Genomic DNA, 12,022 nt, shown 5'->3' with positions numbered 1-12,022 from the left:
GGAAGTAGAGAAATTCCAAGTGACATGGGTAACAGGAAGCCTGTCTCAAATATAAAACAGCTCTGAGATGCCTATCACCCACTCATCTTTTGTGTGACTAAATTTCCAGATGTAAGATAATACTTTATTACAGGTTTTATTACCGCAGCCCATACCTTCCATTTACTTGAATTGGTAAGGTGAAAAACAGGCTATTATTAATTTTATGATGGTATAAGCAGCATGATGTAGTTCAACAGGAAGCATTTTTTGGCTGGGAAAGCAGAGCGAAGCTGATCAGTTGTGACTGTCACTTTCTCAAATTTAAGAACCAATTTACTCTGAGACATTCATCATAATATTAACAACTTTTACACAAAACACATAGATATGGTTCACCTTTATAAATGCAAAAAAAATTAAAAAAAAAAAAAAAAAAAAAAAAAAAAAAATCCAAGTGCAGTCCTGCATTTTATAAGAATGAAATTGCTTCCTTTCCATTTATTCAAAAATAACTGCAATCATAAATGTGCTCTTAGGGCCAGCAAAGATTATGTCTCAAAGAAAAAAAACTATTTTTCCAGACGTTATATGAAACAGATATAAAGGAAAAGTAGAATACTTCTGCTTGATCACAAAACTTTTAGCAAGGATTCTTTTCCAAGCATTCGTATCATCCTTGCAGACATGATTATTTTTTGTACTGTTGTTTTGTACAACTGTACATCTTTTTGTACAGATGTACATCAATTTGTACATCTGTACTGACAGATATCCCTATTTATGAAATGAACATACCTCTTGATAGCAACAACCACCCCCTATCATCAAAGCCATAATGTTACATTCACAATAAGCAATTAGTTCTCAGCATAAGCATCACAGAAACCAATATAATTTGAATTGCTCTAGTGAGAGTAACAAACCATTCTCTGCTATATTGGAATTGATATATTTAGTTCTTTCTGCAAAGTGGAAGCAAGGTCTATAGAAGACATTTACCAACTAGACACTAGAGTTGTTAAAGAGTAAAACACAGGAAAAGCAAATTGAAGTCTGTTTCTATTAAGCAGAGCTCAACTATACAAGATTCTTCATGCTTTAGCTCAAACACATCAGCTTAACCACAGGATCCAGCAGAGTGACCCAGTGTTTACCAACTGTTGTGGCTTTTGGACCAGAACCTTGCTCCATGCTGAGCTGGAGGCTGCTGCACTGTAACATGGTGGTTTGCATGACAAACACCAGGAGAACTCCTTTCACACTGTTTAGTCAGCAACACAGTTACAGCATTTATGACAGCTACTTTTAGAAGTGCGCATTTAGAAAATTGCTAAACAGCTATTTTTCTATAGCTTTATCTTGCACAGCCCAACAACACATAGGTATTTTCAAGAACCAGCGCTACAAAGCCACAAAAGTAATTAATGTCATTCCATCTCTTCTTTCAGCAGAATATCCTGCTACATCCACCCAGTGTCTCTGTGCTGACACAGCACATACCTGCTTGTTGCAGGAGCCCTCTTGTTAGAGGGTATAAATGAACCAAGATAGAGACTTCTTGTTTACCACAGCATGAAAAGGGTCCTGGTTTATTCCTCCTTACAGCATAGCCATCCTGACTCCAACTATTCACTGACTCTGGCTGCAGCAAGCTCCTCTGTAGGTTTCCCTTGCAGGCTCTGACTGCAGGCAGGTTTCAGTTTGCAGACTCCAACTGCAGGCTTTTACCCAGCTAGACTGTGACTGCAGGTTCCAGCAACAGCCTCTAACTGCAGACCCAGACTGACCTCACAGCAGTGAACTCTGCGTTTAAATACTTACAAAGGCTGAGACCCTACCAGGGTATTTTGCAAATCTCGGCTTCAATTCTAAAATCAAATCATCTATTTGAATAATTTTGCAGATTTAGAGTCTAAATATTCCTACAAAGACCTAGCTAATAAACTCTGCCCATTTTAAGACCTATCGGTATGTTACATAAGAGGAAGTGATAAGGGTAATCTGTGAAGGTTATACTAAAGCAGTCCTTTTTTATGAGTGTAAAGTGAACTAAGCAACAGCTTCTCTTTTTTTCAGTCAGTGGTTTCTTGTTATTACATATTTCTGAGAAATACTAAGTAAGTTTTCTTCTCTGGAAGCCAGAAATGCACAGTGCACCACACTAGTTAAAATTATTTCCATAATAATTTTCCTTTTCTTTCATAGGTCAAAATTATCAATGGATGTCCATAGACCAACACAAAATGAAAAATACTATTCCTGTACAGAACAGCCTAGCTCCAATACCCAACCACAGTGCCCACAAAAGTAAGTACAGACAAGTGTCAGTTACAATATCACTGCTTGCCTCCATCACTGGCATCTGAGGACTTGAGAGAGGTTTCATGTTTGTTTTTCACAGCATCATAGAATGGCTGAGGTAGGAAGACACCTTTGGAGTCTGTCCACAGAGAAGTCACCTCCAGCACATTGCCTAGGATCACACCCAGTTTTGTTTTAAGTATCATTATGAATGAGATTGAGACTACACAGTTTCTCTGGGCCATCTCTTCCAGTGTTTGACTGCCCTCAGAGGAAAAAGTTTGTTACTTAATTGTGGCCATTGATTCTTTTCTCTCTGTAGGACTCCACTGAGAAGAGTCTGTCTCCTTCTCCATTACTCCCACAATCAAACATTTATACATATTGATAAGGTCCTTTGAGCTGCTTTCTCTTCTGCAGGCTGAACAGTCCCAGCTCTTTTAGCTTCTCCTTTAAGGCTGACACTGCAATACTTTAGTCATCTCCATTGCCCTCCATTGGACTTGCTTCAGTATGTCCCCTTCCCTCTTGTACCAGGAGTCTCAGAACTGGACTCAGAACTCCAGATGTGTTTGACCCAACCTGAGTACAGGGGAAGAATCACCTGTCACAATCTGCTGGCAATGCTCTTCCTGATGCAGCCCTGGATGCTATTGGCTGTATTTCTGGACAGGCACATTGCTGGCTCATGTTCAGCTTGGGGAAGCAGTGGTCCCAAAGGGCAGGAGAGCTTCACCCTACTCCGAGTCCCAGCAGAGTGTCAGGACTGTGATCCAGGCTGATCAAGCCAGCAACTGGGGTGTTCTTTATACACAGACACCAGCCCTACTCCCAACAGTGTCCTAACCTCACATTCTTGTGCTCCACAAAGCAGCAATCTCCATTGTATACTGGATGAAGATTTACAGTTTACTAATTGTCATCCTGTGGATCAGCCAGGTCCTAAAGTATTGAGGCCTAAAGTTAAGATTCCCTGCCACCATAATCAGGATGTCAGAAGCAATTCTTCAGTGATGACAATATCACTAGCAATGAGGCAGAGGCAGCCTTACAGGGACCATCAGATTGGGCGCGAATACACAGAATCCTGCACTGCTGCTGTTTTCTACATTAGACAGGAAGAAGAAAAGGTGTTTGAATTACTGAGGTGGTATTCTCTGTCTGCTCAGAAGGAAGCAAATAATTTAATTGCTTTTAATTGCTTTTGAAACCCCAGGTCCAAGTGTCCTATTTTTGAAGCTTTTGTACTCATGTTCTCTGTGTCTTCTAGTTAAAACGTAGTTGTAAGCAAAATCCTTTAAAAATTCTTTCATAATAATTGTTGTTCTTGCATTAATTCATACATATGGTCAAGAATTTAATTCTAGTCTTATGCCAAAAACTGTTTTACAAATAAGATACAATTGCCACAATTAAGAATCCTGGTTTAATTAACTAACACAGCACAGCTACCCATGTGCCATTACTGCTTGAACATTCATTCAAGCCAGTAATGGAAAAGCAAAATCATTTGCAAAATAGACTGTATTTCTTGTTAACACAAATTATATATTTGCACCTGAAGCTTCAGAGCTTGTTTCAGAGTCTCATCTCAGTATGAGATTTCACACATCCTCCATCCAGGCCTGAAAGTATTACCCTTTTGGATACAGCCTTTATCCAGGCAAAGTGCTCCAGCAACCAAGAATGAGTATAAATATTTGTGTTTCTCTAGTATTTTTAGTACACAAGACGTGTGTTAAAAATATGCTAAGGGGAAAAAAAAACCCCAACAAACTACCAAGAAACTAGAACAATAAAATAAGCAAAAACTAGAATGAGAACTGACACTACTCAGAGATTAACAGAAAGAGGAAGTATCTCCCCAAAAAAAGGAAGGGCAAAGAAAAAAAGAAGGAAGAAATATTAAATCTCTCAGTAAAATATGTTAAAATACACATTAGAAAGAGGAAAATAAGAATGAAACAGTAGCCTAAGAAGAGTACTTCAGTGACTTTAAACCAAAAATTCTCACCCTCCAGATATTCCCAGGGCCAGAGATGCCTCACATGGCTTATTGAATAGCCTCAGCACAGACTGCATCTCCTATTCTGCATGCTGCTGCTTCATCCCTCACACATCCCTCTATCTTTCCCTCACATCATGGAATGCTTACAACAACCCCTGGAAAACTGACTGCCATACATTGCTCACAAAAATGCCAGAATAATTTTTCAAACAAATATGGGACTTCTAGAGAACTCTCTGCTCCTCTCACTTCTTCATGTAGTTAAGAAGGTCTGATGTTTTGGCCTACTTAAATTTATCATTTAAAGCTTTTAATGACTTATATAAAGTACATAAAGCTTTATGGATATTTTTCACATGGATGTGAATTTTGAATATATTAACATATGACTGTGCTCCAAAGAGGGACACAAGTCAGCCTCTCAACATTTGGTTTGCACACCAAAATTTCAGTGAACTCAAAGCATTCTACCATGTACCAGAAAACAAATGGGCTCATTTATAGTATATAGCCCTCCCAGATTCACACAAATTCAACACCAACTAAAGCAAAGTTTTAATGGTTTGGGGTTTTTTCATGGAAAGGAAAAGTGATTTCCTGAATTTCTGAACATGAATTAATCTTAAATATGACCCATGAATTACAGTTATCTGCCAGAGGCCCAGCAGTTGAAGCAAACACTGTCTGCTCAGGTAATCACAACTTGAATAGTAATTGAAATTAGCTTAAAAAGAAAAGAATCTACCAAGTTTCTAAATTCTCTCTCTAAAGATCCTGCTTTGCCCTAAATTGGTAAGCTTTTCACTGCTCCTGAAAAAGAAATAATCAATGATTAAATTAGTATAAGTATATGCTACAGGGGATTAGGACAAAAACTTTAGCCCCTTTTGCACCATGTGTACAGTTAAAATAGGTAGATATAGATATAGATAGACAAATATATGCAGTGAGGACATACTGCAGACATTAGAGAGGTAACATTTCTTTTCAATGGATCAAATTAAATAAAACACAAAATTTCCAGCTAGAACACTTCAAAAGAAAGTATTAATAGCCTCTCAGATAATTCAACATAAATATGCAGATGGAAGGAAATCACCAGTGCAATGAGAACACAACCAAGAAAAAATAAATGTAAAAAATTGCAAGAAGATTCTGTTGCCAAAATAGATATGGTGTAATTCCAGAAAGAACTCTTCATATGCTTAAACTGTAAAAAACCAAACTGTTTGTATAGAAAGAGCTTGTGAATAAAATGGAGATAAAATTAAAAGAAGTTAATGCAATTCACAATACATTGATAGCACAGAAAAGTAGGTTTACAGTCAAGGTTTTGAATTCTCCTTTTAGAAAGTCAGAAAATTAGTGAGTTGTCTGAATGGAGGAGGATTTCAATTTAGAAATCCTTTATTACCTTTAAATCACAAACAATGTTACACTGGTAAGTGTGAGGTGGAAATTTAAGGGTGATTTAAATCCACAGTTTCTTACAAGACAGCGACAGAGATACATAACAGGTGTGCCTCTCAGGTGTTTTGATGTGTGTCTTGGTGTGCCACAGGGTAATGGGCTACTTTTGAGGCCTGTGAATAGCACAGCACGTGTGGACCTATCTTTATGATTGACTGTGCCTAGAGAAACCGAGACACAACACCCCACATTCTTCCATTTCGTCTTCCTTAAATTTTAATCAGCGTTCTTCAGGAATAGAGCATTTTTGTTAGAAATAATATATTCCCATTGAACATTTCTGTTACAGTCAGCCTGTGGTTTCTGATGAAAAAATGTGAAAATTTCTCCAAATAGACCAAGTCTCCTCCAGACAAACAATAGGTTCTCTGCTTATCAAAAGTAAATCTTTGAACTTCTCAAGACTTACTGGTCACTAAACCAAAAGTAAATCACTTAACACTGGAGTTGTTTTCTTCAGGTGAAGATAAGCCTTGCCAGGGTTATACAATTTTTTATTAATATTTTGATCCCGTTTTTTAAGTACAGTGAATACACACAGTAAGAGAAAAGAGTTCAAAAAAAGCTGCAAAATCATTTGTAAAAATGCCATGCTTTTCACTTTCTGTGCACTTTCTCTTTTTTTCTGTCTCCTCTAGTTCAGTTACCATCTCAGGATGCTAAGAAGTTTAAGTCCTTACGATCCAATGCAGTTATTCTACCACCAGCTCCAATCTCCAGATCTCCAAAAACTGGATATTCTCAGAGTCATAACCTCTGTTCTCTCTTGCCTGGTCTATCAGGAGAGTATCTAAAACCAACTTGTGTCCTACCTGCTATCCCAAACCAGAAGAAGTCTAATCCTGAAGAGGAGCTTGAGAAATCGCTTACTAAATCAAATGCTGAAAATTAACTCATTACACTGTCCTAAATGAGTTGAAATATGTCTAAGTGGTTGTTAAAAGGTAACTGTACAGTTAAATCTCATTATTTGCACTAATGGTACTCTTGTGAATTGGACCATAACAAAAAACCAAGATAAGATAGCACATCACAAATGCTGCACTGTGTGTATATCTATATGCATTTGCATTACAGTCTTCATTTATGATGAAATTACTAAATCAGCATTTAATGTGCAGTAAATTTATTTTGTGAATGGAAGCCTCATAACATGACTTCGTTGCAGCAATGTGCTGTTAAGCCTTTCTTAGAAAAAAAGGAACAAAGTGTAAGGTTTTCGATGTGATTTAAAAGTTGGAACTAGGGACACAAATTGACAGGGCTTCTTAGTAGTTTGTAAATGCAAAGGTGCTGATTCTGATGCTGTGTGCCATTAAAAATATTTTTAAGATTAAGAATAAACTCAAAAGACAGTTTTAGCAATTGAAGTCCTTTGTCTCTTTGTTTTTCATATATTTTCTAAATTGTAAGTTCATGGGTTTTGTGAATTCAGCAGGTTAAAAAGGTACAACAAAACATTGATTCCTGTGGAACAGACAGACCTTTAGCATGCACTGTTCAAAACTGTTCATTTCACAGACAGATTTATGTTTTATTTAATTCTTCATACTCCCAGTGACAAAAATGCAATCTTTGACAAAAATACTTTATCTTCATAGAACAAGGATTGCACAGTTGTGGGGTTTTAGGCATTGTTTCGCTTTGATCACTGAACTGGAGAAAATTTAACTAGACTGCTGTCCAGTCAATAACTTTTATGAGTGGTATAAGCCTTTGACTAAACATTGCACAAGACTGTCCTTTCCTAGAAGCTAACAAAGACGCCAGCCTCTGCTTGCTTCAGGGTTATCTAAATCTTGCTGAAATTGCTTTAGAGGCTTCTTCACTTCTGATTATAGATGGGCTGTGGGCTGGGGAGATTGTCCCCTTTTGTCACTCTTCTGTATCACCAGTTCTAGTAAGCCAGTCCAAAATTAGCTCTATATCAGCAGCTCATTCAACAAGGACCTGGGACTTCTGTTTATCTCTAGATAAATGTCTTCTAAGCTGTACAAACATTTCCTTTGCTGTATCACAGTAAAAGACAAACCTGACAGGAAGAAGAAGATAATCATGTTCCAGTCACTGCAGTTTCCAATTTCCTTGCACTAACGACTGTAAATAGGATGGCTGGTGGCTGTCACAGAAGTCCCAGAAAGAAAAAAGCAGAGCACAGCAACAGCTGCTCTGATGCAACACAGGGAAGAGGGAACTTTTGCACGCAAATAGAAGCATGTTTTGTTTTATTTTTAAACATCTCACCCAAATGTCAGGGTGTAAAGCTCATATTCAACAAGTGATGTAAACATCTAGCTTCTTGAAGGAAAACATAAGACTAAAAAGCTCATGTGCTTGGACCTCACAGACAACCTGAGGCTAGATGGAAAAAACACTGCATGACCGATGTCCGCACTTTTAAAGGAAAAATCAATTCTGGTCTTTGCACCTGACCAGTGCTATTCAGGCCAGCCTCACTGAAAAGTCCAGAATCTGTCCTGCAGTATAGCAGACTGGTATTTGCACCATGAGGTCACTGGCTGAGCTGCTTTTTCTGCTCTACAGAGCCCCTGAGCTTCTCTGCTTGAAACTCCACCTATTGAAAGTACCAAAATCTCTGTCCTGACTTATGCCACTTTGTACCTGTCTCTGTGCCCTCATACAGTAGACAAATAGTTCATAATTTATTTCCTAGAAACATTAAAGCTTCAGTGTAGATTTTCTGCCACTATCACTTGGTACAAAGAAAATGGCTTTGGTGCAGACTGCACAGAAGAGAAGGGGAATCTAATTCCTACAGCTCTGGCAGTCACAAGAATGAGGTTTGTCTTCATAGAATGAAAGCCTAAAATAACCATTCTGGCAGAGATTAATTGTCTTTAGTTCAATAAACTGCTTGGGAATGAGTACAGCATGTGGAATAAAGGGAAAACCAAATGGCACAAGGAAATCCTAGTGAGGCGAAACATTTGTAACTCCTTTGCCACATTAGCCCTTTTCAATGGATATGGAAACCATGTATTTAGCTATCTAATGGGATGCCTCAAAAGAGGCTGGTCATGTGATGCAACTTCAGTTTTTCCTGAATAGAAGGGATCCTCATTGCTCCTGGATTTGAGAGAGGACGTGAATCTCTCTCATTTCCTACATTACCCAGGAGTCCTGGGCTGCCTAATGGCAACCACGAAAGCTGTGGTGGCACTCATTTGTTTGCCAGCTGCTGTTCTGTGCTGGAGAGGAAGATAGAGCAGTCTATGTTGGCTACCCATAGAGGCTTGAACAACTTTTGAATGTTTCCACTATTACAGCAAGAGAAAGGGAAAGAAATTCCCCATTTCTGGGAATTAATACTTCCATTCCAAGAAAGGAAGCAATCAGATTTCCTGGTTTTCCTGTGCTTTGTTAAGCAGCATGGGTGGACAAAGCTGAACAATGAACCATTTCTGATCAAAGAGAACACTGTCTTTCAAATTAAATTCCTTAAAAAATGTAGAATTTCAGGTGAAGTCACTTGTTACCACATACATTACCACTGTCTACATAATATATTTCACTGGCAGAAGGCAGGTGCTGGGTAAATTTTTCCTATCATTTACCCCTTTTTCCTCATCTTCTTCTAGGAATTAATGGGGGGGTCTGCAATCTAAGAAGGGCTTTTTCAGGAAAGGCATGCAAATCCTTCAAAGGTAAGCACAGAATACAGTTCTTTCCTGAACAGAGACAGTCTTAGAAGTTGATAATCTGAATTAAGATCCAGGTCACTTTTTTAATGTGTTTCTTCTGTAGACTGCCAATAAAGAAGTAGTTTGTGCTTTACCAAATATAGATCTTTCAAAAATTTATGCTTATAGAAAGCATTAAAAATTATTCTCAGAAATATTCTCGTGAGAAAGTATTATTTTCTTTTGAGTTTGGTTGCCAAACTCTACGGTAAAGGAACACGACAAATTAAGGTGAAGTATTTCACCTTCACTGGAGAGCAGACTGTTGACTGCAGCACACTGCATGAAAGATAACAAATGAACAAATACCTACTTAAGCTACTCTGACCTCTTGCTCAGACCTTTCCTGGAAGATAGTGGCAGGAGAGACAATAAAAAGGCTAACATTGTTGATTAGCAATTGCCAAGAAATGTCTGGTCGGTAGGTCATGACAGAGATTTTTTTCCCTGTCTGTCTAGTGATTAAATAATCCTGGCACATTCTTCTCTGACACTAGCTGAGTGTTTATTCATAGAGTGTGAAGTATTCAGGTGTCTAGGGAGTTCAGCTTGGCACAGGGAGCTAAGAAAATATATACACACAAAGGATATATTTTCTGAACAAAACACAATGTATCTTCTCACTGGCATAGGCTCTACATTCTTTATACTGTTCCAATGAATATCATTTCAAAATGCTTTTAAAAGCAGCCTTCATTCCAGTGAACCATCTGCTTATACATTGATACTGAATGGATTGGCCCACTCTTCCAGTAAACTCTGCAGGTGATTAGCCTTAGTCCATTATTTAAAACAGGGGAAAAAATTCACATGCAAAACAAAGGATCACTCACTATTATGATGATCTTCCAAAGGTTGTTCTATTGCTGAGCAGAATATCTGATGAGCAGGCTCATCAGATAATGTTCTTGTATAAATACCTACAGAGGAAGCTATATGCCTTAAAATTCAGTCCTAATAAAGCATTTTAAATACCTCTACCACTGCCAAAGGTGGAGATCTCTGTCCCCTCACCATTTAATAGACTGCATTCTGCTACCATCACCAAAGGACTGTCTGTTCAATCCATATATTTTGCAAAACACCAGAAACATCATAGCTACCATTTTGGGACATAAAAGCATATCAGCATTTCAAACAATTGTAAGAGGGCTTTAAGAGTTCATGTGATCATACTGTCATCATGGTTTATCACACCTCATTTTCTGCATTGGCATCTTCATAATCATTCAGGAGAAATATCGCAAGTATACATTATTTACTTTTGTATTTTAAAGGTGAAATTCTGTTTCTCATTATTTTCATAGGGTTTTCTGAGGATTCAGAGAATCATAGGAAATTCCTTAGATTCAGAGATTTTTCTGTACTGGCCCTATTTGTGCAAAAGCTCAAATGATGATTAAACAGAGGCAGTTTAGACCAGTTTCTCCAGTGTCCAGCCTCAGAGCCATCTCAGACCAAGGGCACAGAGGAGTACTTGATGTAAAGCATTTGACACAGAGACAAAAAATTAACCCCATGCCTGCCAGGATGCTAAACTCCAACTTTTCCTCACAGAAGGCGAACACTGACAAGGGGCCTGCCTGATGCAGCTGCTACTGAGCTTAGTAAGGTCACACAATCACAGAATCACTGAATGGTCAGGTTGGAAGGGACCACAGTGGGTCATGTGGTCCAGCATCTCTGCTCACTTACATTGTACAGCATTCTGTAGTTAAGTTTATATTCCCATCTCACTGTTTGTGATGCTTTAGTGTACTTGGCATCATGATGTGACTTTCTGTGGGTCTGCAAACACCAGAAGCAAGTGCAGAGTCAGGGGTATGTTCATACCTGTCTAAGAGTACTATTTGACTCTACACACATGTGCCTTCCTGCACCTTTGCACAAGTTTCTATGCTCAGGTTGTGTTATTCCATCCTTTGGAACAAGAATGTGGCAGAGTTCCTTGTATCACACAGGAGCGGACTGAAACTGTCTGAACACACTAATACACTAAGAAAAGGCTTGGTCCAGCTCTCCCAGTATGTCTCTGTAGCCATCATCACCACTACAAAAGACCCCACAGTCATATCCTTTCCTATCAAGATTATATCAGGAAGCAGATCCCCTTCTCACACACAGTTCCACAAACTTCAGCTATACATTCAGCTTGCCAACTGAGCTGAAAGTAGCTATGCATACACACTGAAGGCTGTGTATGGAGACCTTACTACAGTGCATGAATAGTTGGCTGCACTTAAATAATTGTATCTTATGTGAAAGATACAACAATCTTTCACAAAAGTAGTTGAGAGTAAATATAATCGGAGGAAGGAAAAAAATAGAAGGTCTGACCAGAAATGATGGTTATACAATACAGTTGTAAAGACTGCATTTTTTGTTTCTAAAATTCACCAATCTTGTAGCATTTCTGAAGTGATTCCTGCAGTAGACTCTTACAAGCAAGCAGAGATTTATTAGCAAGAACAGATAAACTAAACTGTTTATTCTGAGAACACAGAGAGAGGCTCTGCCACATCTTCTATCCAATCATAGCATTCAAGAGATGTATGTTTTT

At 38.3% G+C, this 12,022-nt stretch overlaps 1 protein-coding gene across 2 annotated transcripts in view; it reads left to right on the top strand.

Moving 5' to 3' along the window:
* Positions 1-7,126, top strand: part of ANKRD55 (ankyrin repeat domain 55) — a 46,000-nt gene extending 38,874 nt beyond the window's left edge. For both annotated transcript variants that reach the window (XM_066338586.1, XM_066338585.1), the window contains 2 exons: positions 2,188-2,289; positions 6,400-7,126. In XM_066338586.1, coding sequence (XP_066194683.1) covers positions 2,188-2,289; positions 6,400-6,653 — 356 coding nt within the window. In that variant the 3' untranslated portion in view covers positions 6,654-7,126. The remainder of the gene's footprint in view (positions 1-2,187; positions 2,290-6,399) is intronic.
* Positions 7,127-12,022: the final 4,896 nt, after the last annotated feature.

The sequence above is a fragment of the Sylvia atricapilla genome, chromosome Z (assembly GCF_009819655.1).
Source record: "Sylvia atricapilla isolate bSylAtr1 chromosome Z, bSylAtr1.pri, whole genome shotgun sequence".
Lineage (NCBI taxonomy): Eukaryota > Metazoa > Chordata > Aves > Passeriformes > Sylviidae > Sylvia > Sylvia atricapilla.
Note: the sequence above shows the minus strand (reverse complement) of the source record. Positions and strands in the feature narration are given on the sequence as shown.